The 26197-nt window shown below is 39.8% G+C and overlaps 1 protein-coding gene across 5 annotated transcripts in view; it reads left to right on the plus strand.

The window, feature by feature from the left end:
- cadm1a (cell adhesion molecule 1a) overlaps window positions 1-26197 on the plus strand; it is a 471405-nt gene that overhangs the window by 323578 nt on the left and 121630 nt on the right. For all 5 annotated transcript variants that reach the window (XM_006785090.3, XM_006785091.3, XM_006785093.3 and 2 more), the window contains one exon: window positions 20648-20794. In XM_006785090.3, coding sequence (XP_006785153.2) covers window positions 20648-20794 — 147 coding nt within the window. The remainder of the gene's footprint in view (window positions 1-20647; window positions 20795-26197) is intronic.

Here is a 26197-nt window from a genome sequence, read left to right on the forward strand (position 1 = left end):
TGCAAAGAGGGGCATGAGAGGCGAGAGGGAAAAGGAAGAGATGGTGGAAATAGAAGGGAGGGAAGCCTGTTTAAGCTTTTTAATTTGTATCCTAAAGTGACGCACCTGCTTTATGGTTTCGGCGCTGCCAGAGATGGGTAGAGAATGGTGCGCATCCTCATAGTGAAACCTACCTTAATGAGGCCATAAGGGCCACAATGGGTCCCTTCAGGTAAAAGCAATATAATGTTATGGACTAAAACTATCCATATTCTGTAATTAGACTGCACTTTAACTTTCAGGAATACCTACAGCTGCATTTATTTCTACTTTTGCTCTTTATAGAACTGAGTCTTGCATTACGCCACAGTGACACTAGGGAAAACACTAGTTGAAAACAGCAACGTGATCAAAATTATTGCAACTGTATGCAAAAAATAAGTGTACTCATTGCCTTTGAGGTGATTGCTTTAACGACAGGGAGCAGGTCTTCGACCCCTCACGGTCGGGGACCGTCTTCAAAGCTTTGGTGCGTAAAATGGCAAAAAGGTGGAGCTTGAATGTTATCAGTCTATTGTCAGTTTGCAATTTAATGGTCAAGTTGGCAATTACATGTAATCTGTTTGTGATAATATAGCGATTTAGTGTGATAAATCATCAACAAAAGAACAAAATCAGACATTTGTTGCTGTCTGCTGGAAAAGAGTCCTGTCTACAGACAGAAATTCAGTCCAGTCAGAACTTCTTATAGTTCCACATATTTACAGCAATTTAATTGCAAAATCACACTTGGTGACTTTCTTTTGACAGGGTTGCAACCAGTTGAGAACCAGTTGAGTCAAATCCCAGAGTTTCTAACAGTCAAACTGCAGACGAGTTGTACTCATCAGCGACGTCTTTATAATCTGCCTGTGTTTATGAGCTACATAACAGTTGTTTGCAACTCTTCAATAATCTTTCTGAGAGTGATGAAAGTCGAGCCGCGATTGTTTGGAGACAGGTCCCAGCAGGTGCTTACTGACTGGACACCACCAACTTCTTTCCTGGTTGTAAGGAGATTACCGTCCTGTTTTTTCTATGGTGTGATCGAGTCATTAATGGTCCATTATTTGCTACCTAATGAATGAACCTTGGTTGCAGTAAGATTAGTTCTTGGTTTTAAAAGTAATTAACTTGAGTTTTAGACAGATTTCATGATGTAAAGTTGTGAGAGATGATAATGATATCAGTGTATTGGCAGTTATTTGTCACTTCTTTATACAAAAGAAAATTTTCTTAAAGTAAATCTACTTTTGGCCAAGTGTCCAGACAAAAATGATCAAAACATTTTCTCGCTGTATCAGGAGACTTCAGTGGAAAGCTTTTTGAGTTGTAGCTTTGGCCTCTGTATTTCAAACATGCACTCGATGTACTCTTGATGTTAAGTGGCCTTTAGTGAGCAAAAGAGCATGAAAATTAATGTGCTAAAGCAGCATCAGCTTAGATTTCACTGAAAATATTACACCAAACACATTAAAAGTGTGAAAAAATATTGCACATCACATTAAAAAAGTTTGAAGAAAGCACCATTAAAGAAGATCAGTTCATCACCAATATACTTTCAGACTTATTAGGTACTTTCTAGTACTGGGTTGGATCACATTTTACTAGCAGAACTGCATTAAGTCTTTATGGCATAGATTCAACGAGGTGCTAGAAACATTCCTCAGAGATTCTGGTACATGACGTTGACATGACAGCATCTCACAGTTACTGCAGATTTATCAGCTGCATGTCTGTAATGAGAATCTCCTGTTGGAAGCAACTATCAGAAAAATGTGTACACTTTGCTCATAGAAAGATGGACACAGTCAGCAACAATAATCAGGCAGACTTTGGTGTTTAAACAATGCACAGCTGGTACTAAGGGGCCAAAGTATGCCAAAAAAAAGATATCCCGAACTCTATTACACCATCACTGCCACTCTGAACCACTGGTGCAAGGCAGGATGGATGTGTTCATGTTATTTAGGCCAAATTATGACCCTACCATCCTTATTAAGCAGCAGAAATCCAGACCAATATCTTCTTTCATCTGTCTTGTCTATGAGACAAGACGGGCGCCCAGTGTGCTCTGGCATGTTGTGTGTTTAGAGATGCTGTTCTGCATACCTCACTTGTAATGACAGGTTATTTAAGTTACTGTTGCCATCCTATCAGCTCAAAGCAGTCTGGCCATTCTCCTCTAACCTCTGGCATCAACAAATAGTGACAGTTGGTCACAGAACTGCTGCTCACTGGGCATTTTATCTTTTTTTGGAAAATTCTGTGTAAGAGACGGTTGTGTGGATCAGCAAATTCTGAAATACTCATACCAGCCCCCCTGGCACCAACAACCATGGCACATTCAAATTCCCTTAAATCACCTTTTCTTCTCAAACTTCAGGAAGTCATCTTGACCATGTATACCAGCCTAAATGCATTGAGCTGCTGCCATGAGATTGGTTGATTAGAGCAGCGGTCCCCAACCCCCGGGCCTCGGACCGATACCGGTCCGTGAGTCGTTTGGTACCGGGCCGCGAGAGTTGAGGCTCAGGTGTGAAATGTATGGTTTTCAGGGTTTTTATCGGTTTTCAGCGTTATTTTGTTATCGTTTTTTTATCGTTAACTCGGTTTTCCTTGGTCTTTTCACGTGTGTTGTGAATAAATCTTCTTTTTTTCGGTACCGATACTAGTTTTATGTTGTTGTATTTATCCACGACACCTTAAAGGCCGGTCCGTGAAAATATTGTCGGGCATAAACCGGTCCGTAGCGCAAAAAAGGTCGGGGACCGCTGGATTAGAGATTTGCAAACAAGCAGATGAACACACGTACCTAATAAAATGGCCGGTAACTGCAATTCAACTGAAGTTAGCATGAGGAGAAAGCTTCCTTCTCAAGCTGAGATGATCACTTAATTTGATGATCACGTTATCAACTCTTTCACATCAAGGCATCGATACTGTCACAGAGTCTGCCATGAAATTTCATATGAATATTCATGGTCTCCAGAGGATGACGTTTTTCAGTTGTGTCTTTTGATCTCAGACAAAAAGATTATTTTGACTGATATTATCTTGAATATTATTTTAAATTATTATTATCCATGTATCCCAAGGGGGGAAACTTACTTAGCCTTTTATTTAGTCCCACTGTAATAATGCATTATCTTCTTTTAAATTCAAATTGAGAAATTGTGCTTAAAATCTAGCGGTCTCACGGCAAGCTGTCAAATAGTGACAACATGTATTGGTTTGCTTACGTGCGCATCTTTCGAGAATTTTCACATATGTAAATTATGACAGTAGAGCTCTTAGATTTGTGATAAATGCAACCATAGTAATAAGATACGTCCTTTTTTTGAGATAAAGGTCAGTTGTGGAGAAAATTGTAGCCTTTGGATGATGCAAAGGAGGAGGATTTTGATGTAACCGAGAGTCTTTGTTGAAGTCTTCAGAAAATTCATTTAGTTACATATTGGCAACAACAATTAAAGAGCCGTTGTGTAACAGCTGTTGCATATTCATCAATAATTACTCTATAATTTCCGAATTTCCCCAACGACTGTAATTTTCATTACTGTTACAGCGTATCGAACTGACATACATTTAGGCTTCATCGGGCTGCAGCTTCCATATTCTTGTGAGATGAAGCAGTACTTGTATTATAATTCCCGTATATCTGCTTCCAAATAGCTGCAAAGTCTGGTGAACAAAAGCAAGAGAAAAAATATAAACTTACAAGTAGCGGTTGGACACGAGATAACAGAAAGTAAATAAAGAGAATAAATACGAGTGTAGAATCTCCCGTGTACAAAACATAAACAAATCACAATGCAGCGGTACACTTAGAGCTTTAGAATACTTTCTTTTTATTTCCATTGCATTGTTATAACTTGAGTTGCACTCATTAGGCTTAGCAGAGAGATAAAGGCATTATGTGCGGCATACAGCATACAGCAGTGGCTGCACAAAAGCCACTTACATGCTCACTGCAAGCATGTAACACCCTACAAAGCTCTTCACACCCTGTTCTTACGTAATGTGTCACAAATCCAGTGTTCCACAAAAATTGTGTGTGTGTGTGTGTGTGTGTGTGTGTGTGTGTGTGTGTGTGTGTGTGTGTGTGTGTGTGTGTAGGTGGGGGTATAAGTACATAGCTGTGTCATAATGTCTTACATTTTAAGTAAAATTATATACAAAGATGCCTTATTAGTTATCAGCAGGTAGGTTCCAAAATGGTCCTCTTCCTTTTGCAGAGGATTTGTAAACATGCTGTTGTTCTTGATCCCCTGACTTTTCATCTTAAGCCGTCATCTCGTCAAAATTTAATGCCACTTAAATATTTGATTATTTGTAGCACAGTGAATATAGTTTTACAATTTTATATACCTCTGCCTTAACTGTGACACCTCTAGCTTTTGAGGCTTTTCAGTGTGTGTGTGCGTGTTTGGCACTTTAAAGCAAGGCGATTTATTAGCAATTCACTCAGATGCATTATCTTACATTTGAATGAATCTCAAAGGGCCTTTCTGCTATCACCAGTTTTTGCTTTGGTCTATTATGGATTACATGGTTAAATAATGCAATGTCAGGCTGGAAAGGAATATATTGGCAATGAAAAAGAATCTCGATTATAGCTTTGCAACAACAAACGCTGGTAGATTTTAAAGTAAAAAGTTCAAGTGAAACTCATATAGAAACAAATATTTTCTGGATGTCTTTGACATATAGGAGGATTTGTTCACTTTTTTGTGTCTACTGTAGTAAGACGCTTACTGTGCTGTGAAAAAATACTTTTTCCCCATTTAAAAAAGTTTATTATTCATTCCCTCAGAGAGGGCATGATGGCATGACAAAGTTAAGTAAACTGAAAGTTCTCAAAAAGCACTATAGCATCCAACAACCTGGAGAATCAGCTGAGAAACAAAGTTTATTGACATCATTCAGTCTTGAAAGGGTTACAAAGCCATTTCTCAGGCTTTGGGACTCCATTGAACCACAGTGAGAGCCATTATCCACAAACGGAGAAAACTCAGAGCCTTCCCAGGAGTGGCTGACCTACTAAAATTAAACAACATCTGAAAAACCGCAGGCCTCAGTTAAAGTCAGAGCTCACGGTTCAACAGTAAGAAAGACACTGGGTAAAAACGGCATTCAAGGGAGAGGTCCATGGAGAAACCCACCCAACTTGATTTAAATCTGGTTGCCATTTAATGTCATTAAACAGTCCATAAAGGCTTGAAATCTCCCCAGCTTGGCTAAATTAAAACGATTCTGCAAAGAAGACTGGGTCAAAGTCCCACTCTTCAACTACGAGTTCTCGCTGCCAATTGCCCCCCATACCATTAGGTTTGGTGGGCAATTACGTTTTCTCTTTGGACCAGGTAGGTTTGGATAACTTTTATTGTTGAATACATTTAAATGGTCAGAAACAGACCCACATGAAAACAAACCTTCTCCATTTTTTTAGTACCTAAACAGATGTTCAGATTTGCACCCTGATCTATTGTCAGCAGAGACTAAGCAAAGCCACTGCTTGAGTAGCACAAACTCGAACTCTTAAACTCCAAATGTTTAGCTGCAGTCCGCCATTGTTATTTCTTTGGAGCAGCTTTTGCTATTAAAATGTCTTGACTACAAGCAAAGCATGCCCAGTTATCTGATGTTGCCAACAAGAAGAAAGCACTCCGTTTCAAAAACTGAAGACTTGATGGGTTATTTATGCACAACAGCATTCAAATCCTTAGTGTTAGAAATAAATAGCCGCCACTGTCAAGATCTGTGGCTGCAGATTGTGTGGAGCAGTGAGACGACCTGAATGCAGATGAACAGAGAACCTAAACTGTGAAATACTAAAAACCCATGAAACCATGAAGGGAAGACGAGCAGAGACTCCGACCAGGGACGAGGGGAGACTGAGACAATATATACACAAAAGGAAGATTAGGGGAGTGGAGACAGCTGGGAAACACAGCAGGAACAAATTAGACATAATGAGGTAAGGGAAGCAAAGTGAACATAATACACAAGAAATAAGAGACTATCAAAGTAAAACAGGAAACCCAACAAACACCGAGAACTCAAAACTGTGGATACTTTACAAAACTCAACACTTTAAACACAAAAACAATGAGTCAAGACACAGACCACGACAGACATGCCAGTGTGTTTTTTGCTTGTATGGTTGCAGGCAAGACCTAAGACATTGTAATCATAAAGTGTAATCAGTCAGAAAGTGTGAAAACTTTAAGACTAATCTGGAACCAGTAATCAAAGACTGGTGTGGATTACTGTGTTTTCATGTCGCCTTTTGTGCTACAGTGCAGCCCAAACCCAGGTGGCGTTCTTGTCAGCCTTTTACCTCAAAGAAAATTATAGTTTTCTCTTTATAATATTGTAATTTACTTAGAATGTAAAATGCCCCGATGTGGATGTTGTTGTGAATTTGAGCTATATAAATGAAACTGAATCGAACTGTCTTGAATTGCATTAAAGTAAACTGAATTTTCTGTGCTGTGCTCACATACTGCATTTTATTACAGCTGAACTCCCAGTTGGGCTGTTCTCATTGCAAGAGTTTCTGTTTCTGTTGTCAAACAATAGAATGGCTAAGAGAGTGTGACATGAACGTGGATGATTACGACTAGTTGTTATCCTAGACACTTGCAGCCTGCTACTGTAAACTGCTGAAATGCTGATTTAATAAACCGTGACATCATCGCCTATTTTATTTGTAAAATTATTGCTTGGACGTGACAGAATGTGGTCAAGTGTGTCAGCTGTGCCGCATTAGCTGATCCTCTCGGTCACTCTCTTTTTTTTTTAAACTGGTAAGGGAAGCTGCAACAGTGAATGTGCACATTTGGAGCAGACGTTAACACTTTGCACACACTTCAGGGGAAGGTAATTTGTGCCTTTCCATCGACTTTGCATTGCATAAAGCTACATCCTTGTTAGAAAGCTACATTATCAGCAGGGATGGGAACCCAGAACTAAGGTCTCCGGCACACAGACCTAGTCACTAGAGAAAATGTGTATTTCCTGACCGGTTGGCAAGTGTTTGCTGCCAGTTGCTTTCTTTCTCCAGGTGAAATCAGTTGCATAGAAGGTACAACACCAAAAATCTCCAAGTGGTTGCTCAGATTAGACTACTAGTTTGCCACTGTTGCCTGTAGCTGGCATTAAAGATGCTGACTTGACTGCAAACCCTTTCTAACTGACCACCACTGGGTAAAAATGTGACGGAAAAAGAGATCGTTTGCCTGACATTGCTTTGTTTCCCTCTTCGCCGTTTCATACAAACTATGCAACCGACACAATCGCAAGGAGATTTTCAGTGCAGTTTTATCTTTGCAATCATTTTCACCTAGCAACAGCCTGCAGCTTTTAGCAACCACTAACCAACTGGAAAGGGAATACTCAATTTTCTCTTGTGACCAGTGGTTGCCAGCCAGTCTCTTGGCCTGTGGAAGTGAGGCCTAAATTATTGTAACCTTCTGAACTGCAAAAATGAGCCTTTAATGAAAGAAATTTGGATGCTGGCAAAATGATGTGATTCATGAACAGGAGGAAAATATGAACCGAGATCCTGAAACTCGAAAGCCTAAGGCTACATATAAGTCAGATGGCACGTGATGTATTTCTTCTTCTTGAAAAAGTGCTTGTAGTAATGTCAAAGATACATGATTCAAAAAGCCAGAAGCAGCTTAATTGTGTTTGCCAATGACTTAGCACGCTGTTTTTAAACAGTCATTTAAAATGAAAGATCTATTCTGATGATCTGATCTTCCGATAAAACCTGAAATACACATTTTGGAAACGAATGACACTTGCAATAACTTGCACACTACACTACGCCCACCTTAAATCTTGCACAAATTCAGGACCGTGGCAGTATGAAAATATTCATTCACCTCTGTAATGGTCCCGTTGCTGTTAGGATTAATTTACTCCACTCAGGATTGTGAATTTGAGAAACTGCAGCTGTTTATTTTCAGTTAATGACATTCATGTTGGTGATGCATCGTAATGTGCCACCCACTAGGGCTCTATAAAACCGTTCACTGCTCAATATAACCCATAAACAAATAATAAGATAGCAAAAAAGCCTCGCTAATACAACAATAAAAATTTGTGAACACCTCACAAATATGATATATAATAAAAATAATTCTTTTAAATGGAAAGCACACACACAAACATATATATTCTGTGCTGATTTCTTCAGTTGTAAACATCATGCCCACCTGCATTTATAGGCAGAAGTGTGTTTTCTATACTCTTAAAATCAATCTATTTTATTTTTATCCAACATGTCTTTTAAAAATGACAGATTACCTTGTTATAGCTTATTCGGGGGCAGTGACCATTACATACAATCTCTGTGTCTGCTGCGTGCTGTTAACAATTCGCAACAGTGTTCTGATAGTTAAGTCTCATCTCTAAACTGACCAATGGGATCGTCTCCCATAAATTCTGAATGTCATATATTTGAAATTCCCTCTGAACAGCCGCGGTTTACAGACAGATTAAGTGAACTGCCTCCTTCAAATCCTTGCCAAGAGGGATTCCACTGTTTGAAGTGGTCAGGCTGTACAAGGATCTTGACCTTTTCTCGGCTGCCTCTAGCCGTCAGTCGGCTGTACTAACACGGCATTCACATAGTAAGTGCCGGTTGGAACGACAAGCTCCAAACTCAACTCGCTTCAAATATGAAAAGCAAAGTCGTAGCTTTTTTTTTTTTTTTTTTTGGCTCTTGTAACTATCGTGCCACAAAGTAATTACACGGTCTGGGAACACTGGGAACATTGTCTTTACAAAGATGTCTGAAAAGCAGGAGGTCAAAAGAACAAACCTCCAGTGTTGACAAAGTAGGTTATAAAAGAAAACAGATCAACAGAAAAATTATTACCCATAAGTATCCACTGCTGTCGCTGAGGAGATAGAGCGGGTCGACCACTAATTGGAATGCTGATGATTCGATCCCCAGCTCCTCTAGTCTGGATGTCAAAGTGTCCTTGGGCAAAGATACCTAACCCCAAAACACTCTCAGTGCAATAGCATTTGGAGTATGTGTGATAGAAAAATGCTACCAATCCATTTACCATACTGCAGTTATACGCACATGAACGCTTTAATTTTTCTGAGCTATGGGGAATTGTTGGCTAATTTTTGGCTTACAGTCTATTTTATTTCTTCCAAATGAACTGGTCTATATGAGCAAAATCACATCAGTATGGACATATTGTCAAGGAGTGCAGTGTGGCAGGCAGGAGTAGGACCCAAAATGCAGGCGCTCAGACTCAAGGTGTTAACTCACAGTCACAGCTTTATTGGCTGGCAGGAAAAAACATACAAACTAAACTTGAACTGGAAAACAACAAACTAAAACTCACAGGGAGATCCACACAGCAAGAGGGGTACACGAGGAAACACACAGCTTGAGGGAAGACGCGACACTGACTCAGAGAAACACAGGGTTTAAATACACTGGGAAGTAACGAGGGGAATGAGACACAGGAGGGCACAGCTGGGAGAAATCAGGACTGACGAGACAAAGAAAGCAGGACGCATTAACATAAGACACGGACCTTCAAGGTAAAACAGGAAGTATGGCATAGGGACGCGAACTTGACACGGTGGAGACAGCAACTAAGAAACACAGAGACAAACCATAAGGTAGAGGACTCTAAGAACCGAAAGACACAGAGGGAAACTCAAACATGCAGACACAGACTTACACAGAACAGAGGGGACACAGAGAAACATGAAGGGCAAGGGATCGAAACTAGAAACCATAGAATAACTCACACAAGTACAATAATACAAAAAGCACAAAGAACTAAACATGCTGGGTCAGGGGACCCAGGACCCTGACACATATAATCTGATTTAAAGTTGCAGAGCTTGGTTGCTTGTTGGTTTCTTCACGTTACTACAAATACAAAGGTGACTTGTTAATCATGTATTTTGGGCATTTAGAGCGCATACTGTTAAATTTCCATCACTAAAAGCACTCTGGAGCGATTGCTGTTCATCATTTATAGCCACTCCCATATTAAAATGGATTTATAATGCGTTATAGTCTTTAGAGAGTTTGTGCAAATGGCTAAAATTGATGTTTTCTACATAAATGTTACTAATTACATACTGTGGCAAGAACCTTTTACTTTGTTTCTTTGTTTTCTCCTTTATGTAAGTTGGGCTGTCCTGGTGCTTTTTTAAAGCTTGAGTTTGTAGATCCTTTAAGTAACCGAGCGACATGACGAATGTGTAAACACACTGCATAATTAGTCCCTTACGGCCACTTGTAAAAACATAAATAAATGACTGAATATGCCTAATTTCGTCCAGTAACTTAATAACAGGCAGTGGTGGCTGCTGTTCTTTGGACTCACCACCTCATAATTTTCACAATGGTACTCTAGCTGGTTTAATAACCCACTCCTGAGCCTTTTGGTCTTGGGTCATGCACTTTTCATGTTCTAGCATTTGCAGCTGGAGGGATTTAAACTGCAGTAACGAACAAAAATTATGGACCAAGCATCACTAACGTAAAACACAGAAACCTCCCACTAGTGTCTTGTGTTATGACCATGCAGATTCTTAATCTGTCTAAAAATGCATGGACAGTCTCTGATTTCCTATTTCTTAATTTTAATTTCCTATAATCCATTCATCCATTTTAATTGCCTATCCAGTAGTTTTTAATACAAAAGGTCAATACCCAGAAGATGGCCAAGTAGAGGAAACATCTTTAGTCTAAGCTAACTTGGGTTGGCTCTTTTTTGTCTGGTACGATCACACCATCTGCAGCGGTGTTTGGTCTGGCTGCTGGTCTGAAAGTAGGAGAGAGAATGTCTGGAAGTCTTCTTGTCTTAATCCAATTTCTGTGCTTCTTTTTCCAACATTGATTAATGTATTTCTGTCATCAGTGATAATATATAATATGTGTTTCAGCAAAATGAGGCAAAAAGTAGCACTTCAAGCAGAAAAAACGAAAATGTCTGCATATCTGCATGCACCAAGGTGAACAATGAGCTGTTATATTTGTTTGAACATGGATGTGCCTCTATTTCTTGTCCTGCTGAGCATTTTCTTTTTTGCATTTTTACTTGTGACGGAAGAAAAAAAACGAGACTGCTCTGCAGCACTTCCTTGAGCGTCATTAGCATCTTTGATCTGTACTGATTATGGTTGCAAAGAACAACCTCAGAGCTGATATCGCTGTACTTATACACATGTTCAGAAATCATCTTTGTGCATTCAACACAGAGACTCATAATCAATCGTGCTCATGCGCATCTGTGGAAACATGTAATCAGACAGGACCGCTCGCATCGAGCAAGTGCAAAACACGAACGCGGTCACTCTCTCTGCGCCTCGCACACAAGCACACTCTCCCACACGCATATTGTATGGGCCAGTGCACAAAGATTTGTCATTTTATCAGCAGGAACCCCACCAAGAAAATAGAAGAAAATGATTGTATGCTGTTCACTAAGCATGTACTCAGATACACGCAGCCCTTTTGAATGTCAAAGGGAAATCAATATCTCTCGATTGGTTGCGGTGATCGCAAGCTGTGCTGAGAGCCTCACGGCACACAAATGTTAAATATATATAACTATATATAAAATGTACCGTGTTGTATAAGATTACTGTACGTTGCGTCATGTTCCTGACTAAAACAAGGCATTAATAAATGCATGTTTAATACCGGAGCTGATAAAAAATGCAACAGCAGTACTATTACTACTAATATCACCACAGGGAGAGCTGATATGTGGAAAAAAGATACATCGACAGACTGATTCTTGGATTAATATTTGATCTTTTCAGCAACCTTTTTTTATCTTTCAATCCCGTATACAAGTGTCAGTATGTACAGAACAAATTCTACAAACCGATTCTCAGAGAGTGAATCAAAGAACATATCCAAGATCATTTTCCGATGCATTTTGATATCTGCATTACAGTGGGTTTAATTTTCCGTTGATAATCTTCATCACTGTCATGGTGGCCATCGCTGTGACCTAACTTAATATGCATACAATTCTTTCCGAATCAAATGGAAATATGCAGCTGTTAGCCTCGGCAAATGGAACATGACATTTTTTTTCTCTCTTCCGTGGCAGTATTAGTGAATTTGGGCCTGAGGCTAGCTTTGCACAGTGAAGTGTGGAGTGTCATTGTCTGACAACTTTAATCTAGGATTGGCTGCTCTGACTTTTTGACATGGATGGCCACGGGCTTAAATCTTGTCCCCTCTCAGTGCCATGGGCCAAATATGTTGCTGGCTATTGACAAAGCAGCAAATGTTAGATGTACATGTTACTTAGTTCATGCTAGAGCTTAAAAGACACATTCCAACTATTTTAAATATCTGTTTGCATTTGTCATAGCATAAAAATAATTTATAGACCTCTCTAGACCTTCTGGATAGTCACTGGTGTGATTTAATTTCTGTATGCTCTGCTGTTGTTGCTAAGATTTACCTGCGTATACTAGTTAACCCTGTGGAGCTATTAATATGCAGTTAAAACACAACTACTGTGGTGGAATCTGTAATGTTTGAAGATTATTCAGGTAACAAGGAACCTGGGAATACATCAGAATACATCAAGGAGTTTTTTAGTTCATTAGGTAGTCATGATCAGGTGATTTGCCCTGCAGTCAAAATATTTTTTCTCCATCTCTTCTTATTTGCCCTCCTTTAAAAAAAGGACACGCAATAAAAAAACATAAGTGTGGCCCATACTGAATTTGAAGTTTTTTCCTAGAGTGCTGATTAAAGGATGAAGTCTGTATCCAAGCTGTACTTTGATTTTCTGCATGTCCTCCCAGTAATTTTGGGGTTATCTCATGGTGTTCTTTTTTCCCCATTCCTCCTCTTCCACATTTGCTCAATCCATTTATAATACATTGACAGGTTGAGGAAACACTCTTAGATGGTGCAGAGGACAGATGATGTGACACTGATTTATTGTTCAGATTTCATGTAGCAGCTTTGCATACTTGTGGTGTTTCAAGCTTTGGCTGAAGGTATAGTTATTGCTCAGACTACACATGCAGTAGTATCCAAAAGCTACAGGTTTGACTTCTCTAATGAGGCTGAAAAATAAAATAGCACAGACATTTATCAATACACATCCACATGCATTACCCTATATATTCCTTCCACTGCACAGACATCACTTCTACCACAATCATTACTAGAAACAACACTGTGCTCCAAATGTACTCCAAATAATTATGTATCTCCCATATTTGCAACATTAGTTAGCCGATAGAGCCAGGGGGCGGGTAGTGGGTCAGTGCAAATATTTGTGTTAATGCCCTGTTCAGCACACAGTGGTCTAATACAATATCCAGTGTCCCAGTACCACACATTTGCCCTCCCAACTTGTCACATTTAGTAATTCTTGCTCAAGACCAGGATTGATCATATTTTGACACACTGAAGACTCTTTCACCAGTGCAGGTTTTGCTCTGGGATAGCTTATTGGTTGCAAAAATCTACAAAACATGCAAAAATCTGTATTGTTTCTCAGTCACATTTGGCAAAAAATAGGACACAAACCTTTATTTAAAGTTTATTGCCAAAACTGAAAACCGTTAGTGAAGCGACTCACTAGGCAAGTAAATAAAGCCAACGTATTCTCACACGTTCAAATAACACATTCAAATACCACGTTCAAATACAAAGAACACTAATCATAAGGGCAGCGACACATAGACAGAGGCGCAGAGGCAGGAGGGACAGCCTACACAGTCTGTTTACAACAAAGAGTCCCCCTCAAGTGAAGAATCCCCAGCCTTTTGTAGTCGCGGACAGCCGCGTCATTGGTCTGCTGAGTGCCGAGGATCCCCCAGCAGCCAATGGTCTGTGAGGACCGGCACCCTTGAATTTCCTTACAGGAAGGCCGGCCCACTTCCTCCAAGGCCAGGGGCTGTAACAGCAACCACTTTTGATTGCAAGGTGTTTGCACAGGCTACCTTTCTCTGCACAGTTACGGTTCAGACCCACTGCAATCAGTCTCAGACACACCGCCATCACACTGCAATCAATCAGAGTCTGTGCGAATGAGCACAACTTGCTCATGATGCATCTCTTTCGGTATGAAGCTCAAAAAAAACGTGTTGCAACTGATTGTTTTCTGGTTATGAAATAATAATAATAATACTTTCACTGTATAATTTCTGTAATTACCAACTTGAACCCCTTCAAGCACAAACTGGCTGATAGCAGATTGACTCTGTCTTACTGCCTTTCACCACAATGATTGGTCACTACCAACGAGTCAAATTCATTGCATATTGTCACAGTCATTTTTGGTCGTGCTGTAGTTTCTGATCTGTGTTTTTCCTGTCGTGACACCAGCATTTATAGCAGACATCGTGAGCATTAATCACAGTCTTGCTTTTTGACTTTTACGCTTTAGTGGCAGAAAAAAAGATAATGTTTTGGATTCCAAATGCCTCTTTTCACAACATTAAACACATAACCACAGCTTCTCGCCATTTTACTGCAGCAACAGTGATGACACCAGCGAAAAAACATTTGCCTCTGACTTCAGACACTGGCAGACTCTTTCTCAGACACTGAGTGGTGTCTCTTGAAGTCTGTAGGAATGCTCTTTACATTTAAAATTACACAAAGTGGGCACAGAGTGCATTTATCGACAGTAAGTGATGAGCCAGCAGTGAAATTGCCCTCCTCAGTAATGCTGAAGCTGAAATTAAAGTTGCTTTTTTGTCAGATATTTAAAGTTTTCATTTAAAATATTTCTCTTAAGCAGACTCTTGAAATATTTAATCATTTAGGAATGCACCAAAGGGATATTTAAGTAATTTCCATTAGTCCCCAAGAGAAAGGTACATTGTTAAAATGAAGCAGAATAAAGCTCATTTATATTTGTCATTCCAAAAAAGCCTTTAAGTTGATTTTTTTTATTTTTTTTAATTATTAAAAGCCATTATCTTTTGGATGTAAAGGATAGCAGTCAACAAAAATCTACCATACAGTATTTCATCATTGTCAGTGAGCTCTCCAGTCATTATTATATTCTTTCCTATAATCATATTATACTTTCCAGCAGCTGCTGCAGACTGTGAAGCCTGAGAATATCAGGTCAATAAAGCAGTGATTTATGCCTATACAGTGGCAGTTCCCTGGTCTAGATTCATGCAGATTATTCTACTATTCCGAGTCTATGTCATATATTGCATTGGAAATAGGAAAGATGTGCACTCGCAAGCTTTGCTGAATACTAACACAGCTGTGAGACTGACCAAGAAATGAGCCTTCCAACTTTCCCATGGTGCCTTTCAACTGCTTACTGCTATTAAATCCCCAACACTGCTTACCTGTGTTTGACTTCTCTCTGCTGTTTGCTCGGGTTCTGCCATTACACTGTTGGTCTCTTCATCTGTCCGGCGGTCAAATGGATGGCAATAGTGCTTTTTTATTTGTGTCTAAACGCACAAGCTCCTTTTTTAATGGAAAAGGCAAATTAAGTGATGGATTTAAACATTTGGAGGAAATGCATTAAGTGCAGCTCAGGCTAGCAATTACATATCACTCCCACCGTCTCTGATGTGCCATTATCATAATGTCGGTTTCAGTTATGAGAGTTTATCTCCTACTGTTGTCATACTGTGCTGCAGGACTGTCAGTGGTAGCTAAATGCACCTCGCTAAAAGCTTCAGCGTGAGACTTTTGTTTGAAGGCAGGGTATCATTAGTCCTTTACTCCTACCCCTCACTTGGTAATCGTGATGCTGCAGCACTTGTCACACTTCTTCATGAGTTATCACACATCAAAAAGGGCTTACAGGCACATTATATAAATCCTTCACAGGTACTGAGGAAGCACACGGCCAATCTGCATATTTATTCCACGATCACCTGAAGATACTCTGATGCATATGTCACGGTGACATCCAAGCAGCTGTTTTTAGGCTCAAACGGGTGACACGGTTATGATAAAATGATCAAAACAGACAGACATTTTTTTCCCGTTTCACAAAGAAGTAAATACTTTCCACAGGACAAATCACTTCAAGTTTGGACTCAGAAGAGCAGGGAACCGGAAAACTTTAAGCACCTGAGAATAACTTGGTTCTTCACGGTGACCTTCTGACACACTTCCCTCTCTAAACATTTGAGCAAAAAAGAAAAAAAAACACGTCACGTTCTAGATTTTTACAGCCGTTGTCCACTCCAATGTCAGGACTACTTTTCTAAAGCTCCTCTGGCGGTGTCGTAGGTGGCTGTGGCACATGGTTGTTGTTGGCCATTAATTAGTGTAAAGTTCCTCCACCTCCCTGCACCGTTTTCCAGCATGTCAGACTTGTTTATTTTGCACAACAGGAACAATTAAGCAGCTGACAAGACAGCCACCGTTTGAAGTCCTTCCTGCTACTTCCAGTGACTTACAACGCAAGTTAGCAGGCACCTTGCGGCACCCCGCTGCTTCCTTGTAACCTTCAGCGGATGTCTTGAAATGCATTTTGTAGTACGCAGGTAGTAGTAGTATTATCATAACCAGATGCCCACCCCACCACCCACCTCTGCAACATCTTTGAAAAATGAGGTTCGGTCTTGAATATTAAAGACAGTGCGGTTCATTTATTTAGGGCTGCGTTCAGGCCACCGAGGGATGCTGATTTGAATCTCGTTTGTTAAGCTGTCTATCCTTATCTGTCAGCATCAGAGGATGCAATTTCTCTCTTCCCACCTCATCCTCCTTGTCTTCTAAATGGCAGGGATATTTAGAGGTGCTTGACAACTGAGGCATGCAAATTAGCAGTTGATGTTTCCTGTGTTCTTTCAGTTTCCTTCACTGTTCACCCCCCCTCTCCACCCCTGAGTCGGCCCTTTTAGCCTAACTGAGAAGATATATTTGCGATTCTATTTTCATCACCATGTAGGAGGGAAGTATGGGCTGGTGGTGGTGGTGATGGGGGGGTTCAAACACTTTATCCATAGTTTCTCGAACTGCAATCAGGGTAATGGCAAAACAGCAGCCTCCTTTGTATGGCGAGCAATGGAGGAGCAACAATAGCAGCGTTCATTTATTTGTGCATTTTACATTTGTTTAGCCCCGAATACCGATGTGATGTATTCATATACAGCAGCAACTTCGCACATTATCAGTAGCTCTCATTTTGAATTAAGCATAAATTCAATAGTTATAAAATCATTTACTAGAAACTCCCAACCCCATTAGGAAGTTGTAGCCTCTTATTAAACTGTTTATAATAGCTGTCATATTTATTAGGTGCGATGCTGCTGCAGTGTGATCCTTCATTATATTAAATTAAAACTAATCAAAAGCAGCATTGGCCAGCAGAGACTGGTGATGATGGTCTCAGACTGCACAATATCAGGCTGAAAATAGTCCGGTCTGACATATGTTGGGCGTCAGGCTTGACAGTTTATTGTTTTATCTGGTCTAGTGTGTCCCAGTGGAAGAAAACCATGGATCTTGTATCCTTGCTGACACTCAGGTGATGTTTACCATGCCAGCACGAATTCAGATATTCTGTGGAACGGTATACATAGCCGAGTAATGTCTGAGGAGATGTATGCAGTGCCGTATAGCAGCAAATGTTCCACGCATGCACACCCTCTGCGGTGTGTGAATAGGCCTTCAATCATGGCGTGTCTGCACCGAGTTCATCTGAGTTCACCAGTGTACAGTAGCAACTTTACAAAGAGGCTACCCACAGCTACTCTGCAGAAAGATGCATGAAGTATTTATTGTTCTGTCCTTTACCGTGTCAGCACAGAAAAAGTTTGGACTTCTCAGTCTTACATCTCCTGTGTGTCTGATATATATATATATTTATTAAAAAAAAGGCCTCACTCCTCTGTTCCAGCAGAGTACAGGTAACGTTTGAGGTGCAGGCTTCAAGCTTGTCACTCCCCAAAACATATATGACATATAGAAATTTGAGAGTAATGAGTAAATAACCACCCGGTTACAGGTGGATTCTGTTGGCATAGAGGGGTCGAAAACGGGAGACAAAAATTCAGTGTATGTCAGTTTTGCAGTTCCAGTATAAACCACCGTATAAGAGGGTGTGTTGGGTATATCATGTGAAAGGAGTGGGTGTGTATTAAACAGTGCAGTTCGAGTTGAACTAACTGAACTACCTCACAGGCTTCACTTCATTTTTCTACTCCATTTTCTACTTTTGCACAAGTACTACATTTGGTTTCGAGCACTTCCAAAATGTAGGTGACCTACAGTCAACACTCTGCCTTAATGCCCCTTGTATAAACACAGAGATGGAGTCATCAGCCCTCGCTGCTGCTCATGATATGCTTCCTACTGTATATAGATCCAGTGTTCGTGGTCTTGTTATAAAGGAAGGGGTGTAGATGTAAAGCCTTCTAGTGTCCTGAAGGCTTTTTCGCTCAGTCTCAATGACAGACAAACTTTCAAAGGTAACCAGCTGGAAAAGTCATCCAAGTTTTGAGCAGAAGGTTTGCTCTTTGTGCTAAGTAAGGTGTGGTTGCACTTACCTTCAATACACATCATGCTGTTCAGTGTTCAACAAGACAATTTGACTTTAGTCATGGTGTTTGAATGGGTAAACAGGTTGATAGCCATGTGTAACAGCAGAATAATACAGTTAATAAGACGAAAGCTAAATATACCTGTAAACTGGTCGGCACAGGCCCAGAATCCATCAGGCCCTTGCACTTGGTCAAGCCCAGTTGGCTTCTGTATTGTCCTTTGCAAACCAGGCAAAGAAGCTGCTGAGATTTTCAGCCAGCCTTGCATTGTTGTTAGTGGTTTCAGGCTGTAAATTTCTGCTTTACTATTGATAGACTGTAATGAACTGGAACTCTGTCTCCGTCTGCTGTGGATGGGAGTTGAAATTGAATATGTACTCCGTCTGAAGTTTGTGGTTATAGCCCTTATGTGCTTCTTTAAGTTGCCTTTAGCTATACTGCCAGTTATAGCTGACTCAAAGCCGCAATGCATAATGGAGATATGCAGGATATATACCACATGAACAAAGCCATCTACACAGTACATCTACAAGAGCTTCTCAGCAATGGAAACCCCTCTCATGAAGCCGTGGTGCACAGTTTTTGTGCTGCTCTTTGTACCAGCAGAGGTTTGTCAACTTTTACACACTATATACTTCAGCACTCAGCAACCCCACTCTGTAACTTTACATGGTTGGCCTCTTAATTGCTGAGCTATCTAAATGCTTCCACTTTGCAATAATACCACTTACAGTTGATTGCGGAACATGTAAGAGGCGACTCGTAGCTGTGTCGGGATCCTGTTACGACACTCAAATTTAGTGTTTGATTTTGTACACTAGTAGGACTGAAAACAGCTGAATCCAAAGTTTAAGAGCTGTGGTCCAGTATTTTTGACTATAAAGCATAGCTAAAATGTTTGACCATTACCTTGCTTTTTGAAACTTCCCAGTTTTAATCAGAGGCACTTTTTTAAATTAACGACTGATATTTATAAACCTCATCATACTTGCTTGGAGGTGTTGCATGAACCCTGTACAGTGGTGACAGCAAAGCCTGTATGTGGAGTTAGAAATAAAATCCCTTAACGTAGGTAGGAGTCAGCAGCTGCAATTAAATCTGTGAATCTATGTTTTCAGATGCAAATTTAACAATTGCATATTTACTGTAACTGGATATTGTAATGCAAGAAATGACATTTTGGGGGGAAAAGCAAAAATGTTGTCAGAGAATATTCACTATCAACATTTTTTTCCCATTTGCCAGATGTCTTAATTAAAAACATTTCCTCATTATGCTAACGAAAAACTAATTTGATTACAATTATGCTTCCTTAAAAATGCAGCTACTGTTGCAGTACAATGTAATTTCTAGGAAACAGGTTTGATAGAAGTACATTAATGTGTGCTCCTGCAGACCCTTCCACACCTCTACCTGACAGTGCTTTATTCTCTTACAGAAACATGACTATCATATTGAAAACGTTAGTTATCCGTTTTCCTAATATGTTGACTTCTTCTGTGCTTTGACTTCCTGTTATTGTTTGTCCATGGTTCCATTTAGCCTGGAGCATCCAGTCATGTGTGTGTGTGTGTTTGTATCTCACCAATAAAAAATATTGCGGGGATGAACATAACTAGCACCCACCACTGACAAGCTGCCAAGTGTTGGTTTTGTAGTAATCATTTAGAAATAAACCAAAGCCACTCAAGGTCCACCATCAGCCACAACAATAGATGCTACCCCACAGCAAAGTCTGGGACATTATTACTGTAGTTTTTCAAACCAAGTAGCTACAAAGAATCCATTTTTCATTCTTCAGGCAGAGATATTGCTTGTGAAACAAGGAAGCGCAGAAGTCTAACTGGCTACTGATGACCAATGATGGCTGTGACCAATTTTTCACAGCCCATGGGCTTGCTGAGCGGTTTCCCAGCTTTCTCAGTTCCTGTTTATTGGACACATATTAAGCTGGCTTGGTCCACCACCTGCTGAATGTTGACTCATTAAATATGGCATTGCACTAAAACAGTTGGTCAAAAAAAGTAGAATTACATATCATCTGTTCAATATTTGAAGATCTATATATATATATATGTACATATGCTAAAGTAATTTCTGTATCTGTGTCTTTGTCCAGTGGTGAGTCAGAACCTGGTGACAGACAACGTGACCGTGGTGGAGGGAGAGATGGCGATCATCAGCTGCCGGGTGAAGAACAATGACGACTCCGTTATCCAGCTGCTCAACCCCAACAGACAGACAATCTACTTCAGAGACATGAGGCGTGAGTGTTGTACAACCTTGAATGACTTCACCGCCATTCTTTATTAATTAGGCTATATTTTTGTGTGTTTGAGTGTGTTGACGTAAGAAAGTAAATTGACTTTTTTTTGTAAAAGAAAATCAATTAGTGAAGCAGCTGATGCCTATTTCAGTTTTAAATGTCAGCGTTTTTACATTACAATGCGACGTGCCAAAGAGAGTTGTCCGTTCTTATAATGAGATACCAACATGAATTTAGCAGGCTGATTGGACTTTATTGTTGCGTTTGGTTGCTAAGTATTCAAGCATTGGGTAGAATCAGGCTTTTAGTTTTTCTAGGGTAGTGCATTGGAGATTTTAGATATTTAATAACTTACCTTTCTTTCCATTTTGTTTGAGCTAGCCGATTAGCCTTTGTGAATACAACTAAATCCGGCACGACATGGAATAATTTTTTTGCACAACCTTTCCATCAAAATAAAGGAATTTTAGTTTTACTTTGAAAGGGGAGTGCCTTTTGGGAGTTTTTGAGCCTATACGTGTCACTTCCAAACAGTACCTCAAAGAGAAGTGGGTCGAAATCCAGGAAGCGCTCCTTCTCAAAAGCAATTAAAGCTAGCTTATGGTTGATGGCAGATGATTTCAGCAGTAGTGTTAGACTTAGTTGTGTGTTTTTACTGAGGAAATAGAGATGCTAGGAGACAATCTTGTATATTGTGCGTTGTCGTATTGGAATGATGCAACAGCAGAAATATGAAGCTACAGGCACGGGACAGTCTGTGGTGTAACGATAAAAGGCTTGGAGCTACAAACAAATTCTGGAGGATCTGGAGCGATGGAGGTATTAGGACAAGTGTAGTCATAGCAAAGTAAATGACTAAGTCAGGTTGTCCATTTAAAGAGAACATTTATAAAAACAGCAGTATTTTACATTTTCTATGTGCATCAGATTTCATGCCAGAAGACTAGGGTGAATAATGCATGGGATATACCATGGTTAGACAGCTTCTTGATTTTTATTTATTTTGGAAGCCTTTATGTGGAATATACAATAAAACAATATTATTAAGATATATTTTTTTTATTTTTCAGAAAATTAAACAAAATAACAATAATTCACATATGTTTGACCCTCAAAGTGATCCCCCTTCCCCAGTGTGGACCTCAGTGAAATTGAGTTCAGCACCCCTCCTTTAAACATTCCCGCTGCTGTGGGAAGAAGTCAGTGAACCTTCAGATTAAATAACTGGTCAAACCTCCTTTGAGAAGGAAACACCTCCAAAAAGTGTTTCCCATGGCAGCAGATCAGGCCTATACAAAGTTCAGGAACAATTCCTCTTCTGCTGTTGGATGTTTTGTGTGACTGGCTCTCTGGACTTCTGGTCTCTGACTGTCTTAGGACACATGGACTAACACAAACACACACACACACACACCATTTTTTCTTTCTATATTAGATTTACTAACATGCTTCGGGTCACTGGTGTCTGGTCGCTGCTGCATTACCCAACTTCACCCTTCACCCGAGTAAGCAATATTTTTAGATGGACTTTCTTAAGGACTGGGTGTTTCTCGACCATTAGAAATGGTTGTCTAAAATCACATACCCCAATCGCTTATCGAAGAGACGTCTAACAACCAGCGGCTTTAGCTGATGAAAGCTTGTTTGCGTTCTACAGATACTTTACTGCTTCTACAGCCTGACATCATCCTGAAATATACCAGGATGCTTTGCTGTTAACTAGAGGAGATGCAAATTTGCTTAGATGAATTTGACTGGATTGCTATGTAACGTAATAGCACAGGATCAAGACCACAATCTACTGCTGACAACTGGCTGCACACATTTGCAGTCTGCTCTATGGGTGTTTGAATTCAAGGTGCCAAATAAAATTGCATTGAATTGCGTATCCAGTTGTAATATACAATCAATTGAGTGCTATAATAAAAATAGATTGTTTGTTCACTATTGTAACTTATGATTACAACCGGGGTAAATTTGGCAGGTTGGATGTGGGGGGGCGGATTATCAGACAGATGACATCCTGCATGGGCAGGATAATCAGGAACGATTCTGTTCCAGCGTTTCAATATAGAAAAGAAATGCTGTGTGTCAACCGATCTCAGCAGTGGCATCAGAATTCTCTGCAAAAGTGAGATTTGCAGATGTGTCTTTCATCTTGTTGAACTGTAGCTAAGCACCTGACTGCTCTCTGCAACATTCTGCAGAAATTACACACATGGTTTGTTGGCTTTGCATACTAACCCAGCTGCTGTGATAGGCTGATGGAGAGGAGCAGACGCACTCCGGTGTGAAAAGATTAACCCTAATCTGACCCTCTGACCCTTCACTGCATCGTTCACAAGTTAGAGCCCACAGTTTGTGATGCATTTGGGTCTCTTTCAGAGAATGAATTGGATCGAGAAGTAACGTCCTTCCCCGTACAAAGATTTGCATTGCAAACAGCACTTCGTGGAAAAGCAGAAAAAGTCCGCTTTTAAAGCAGTTTGTATTTTAGATTTTTATGTAGGAATCTGCCACAGCGGAATATTTATTAAGCCCAGTATTCCTTAAAAATTAGGCACTTTGTGCTGGTGAAATTTGAGCTTATTTCATATTAATTATTTTTCACTGGCTCTTCTGACACGGAGAGCAATGTCAATAACATGCTCTTTTATTTCATTTATATTGCATGTGATGTACTAAATAGCATAAAAAGCATCCAGCAATGTCGTCGCATGACATTAATTAATATTCTTCTTACATTATTTGCATTTCCGGGCAGCTACTTTAACCAGAGTACTTTAACCAGCTACAACCAGAAGAGTCTGTTCAGTGACAGGTTGCTTCTCCCGAAGACAAGAACCAACAGACTTAAAAACTCCTTTGTCCCACACGCCATCAGACTGTTTAACTCCTCTCTGGAGGGTAGAGGGAGGGGAAACAGGAGGACAAAGGAGGGGGGGAACAAGTAAGCTGTAGTGCCTCTTCACTTCACTGTGCAATTACCTTTTGTGCAATACTTTTTGTTAATAGTCAACGGTGCAATAGACTTCCATACTTGAAATGTGCAATTCACTTGTATTTTTATTTTTATTTTTATTCCTATTTATTCTACATGTGTATATATATAATATTCTGTAACTCTGTAACTTCTGTCGGTGCTGTGCTTTTTGGAAACAGAATTTCCCAGAGGAACCCGCCCGAGGGATTAATAAAGTTTTATCTTATCTTATCTTATCTTAAGTTTGACCCACATGTCTGCAGCCAGATTAATAGAGGACGAAGTTAGTATAATCCACCATGTTTAGCTCTCAGCATGTCTGCTTCAATAAAAGCAGCTCATACCCCTAAACATTTAATGACCTGTGTGTTTATTCTTATCCTCCCCAGTTATCGTGTCACAGCTCTAATTAGCCGTGTTTAGCTGGACATATTTTGTTCTCCTCGGTTGTGCCAGTTTCTTTGTGTTTTTTTAAGCCGCCATGCGAAATGGTGACCTGCTCTTAAAATACACATTGCTCTTAGCAGTTTTCATAGTTTTCAAGCTGTATCTTGGAAATGAGTGTTAAAATGCATGTAATTTTATTAGCAGTTTACATTTCAAAAGAAAAAAGGACGACGTGGACCATATCTGGTAGAATTTTCATGTTGGCAGCAATAGGATGTTTTGTATGGTTACACTGAGGTCACTTAATAAAGTCGCAAAATTAGATTTAGCATTCATCATGTTGGTTAGTCTGCTCTAAAAGCAGGCTACATGCTCCACTTTGTACAGATGTGACACCACAGACTCTGGATGGTAATAGATCAAATGGCTGCTGCCACCTGAGGGAATTTGCTCCTCTTAAATCATTACAGTTGGTCCGGCCCATGCAGCTTAGTCGTTCCATCACAGACACTTGTTCGGGAGAACAAATGAGCACGCAGCTACTGGTGAGGGACAATGACGTCTGGTAATTATTATTAAATATGGTGTTGTCAAACTGTCACCAAGAAAAATGCCCGGTTGAGTCAAATGGCCTATTAATTATGCAGCTAAATATTGCATAGAATTTGCCTTAAATGTAATTTCAAAGGAAAAAAGTGATCTCCAGAGAAATCCTAAAGAACAATCTGTGCGTGAAGTAAAATGTCTCGCTCATTAAATAGTTTTGTAGCCTCTGAACAAATGCAGTCCCCTGCTGAGAGCGATGATGGCAAAGCAATTAGCCGTGGAGGACAGGTAGAATACCAGCGCAAGCGGCATATATGAAATGATGTCGTTTACTAAACACACACACAGGGATGATAGATAGTTTGGTGTTTACATAAAAAAATCAAACCAAAGCAGATAAATTGTGCTAGTCTAGTCATATCAGTTTTATACTGTATGTATGGCCCATTTCAACCCAGTGAGCTCCATATAAAAACCCTTTAAAATCTAATTATTACATAAATAATGGATTAAAGTTGTTTAATCAATAGCTGCCCTGACTGACTGCTTATTAATTACTGCTTTTTTCCCCCTTTTACTATCAAACACACGCTGAGGGACAAAGAGAGAGGGGCACAGATAGTGAGTGGTTAGACTGGAGTGTACCAAACCAGGACTTTGCTGAGAAAACTGAGAAGAAACACATCAGTAAGAAAAACTACAGGATAGTAAGAACTGGACTGCAACCTCTAATTGCCTTCACTGCTTTAAGCCTAAAACTCCTGAACTGAAAATTAGCTTCCCTCCAGCCCTGGGCCAAGGAGTTAAGTTTAGGAAAAGATTCTGATCTGGACTCCAACCTACTTCAATTTAACTCCAATGTATTTTTTAAAGTCTCTTCCCAGTCTTAACCGAATGTTTTAGTACTTTTATTACCTTATGGTTTACAGACACTAGACTTGAACTTGAACTTGGAAATTAGCAATTTCAAAAAAATGTTTATTCATACATGTAGCGTATAGGAGTGTTTAATATAATGATATATATCGGATGACCATATGAAATCATCTATCATTTTATATTACGGTATTAATTGTTTTGCGGTGTCGCAAAATAAACTGTTTACAGCAATATTTTTTCATCGTTTTGATGGCCGCTGTAGGGGCTATATTAATTTGTTAAAGTTATCGCTTTCTCTTATATTAAATGTAACCACACTACGGACAGATAAGCGACTGTTTTTACGCGTTGTCGTTAGCAACAAACCCAGTGTGTGCCTCCGGTGCTGTCTGCTTATTTTCCACATAAACCTTTCACAATAAAGCTGAAGATCCTGTTGAGATTTTTCAAAATAAACCGAAATGATGACAAACAGATAGACCAGTCAAAACCAATGACTCATTGGTTAAAACCAATCGAGGACCTTATTTCTAAACAAGGGGCTACCTCTGTAGCATGGACATGGTTTGGTTATGAAAAGTCAGACACGGACCAGAAAATTGTGCTAT

This window comes from Neolamprologus brichardi, chromosome 10 (assembly GCF_056152115.1).
Source record: "Neolamprologus brichardi isolate AB-2024 chromosome 10, ASM5615211v1, whole genome shotgun sequence".
NCBI lineage: Eukaryota > Metazoa > Chordata > Actinopteri > Cichliformes > Cichlidae > Neolamprologus > Neolamprologus brichardi.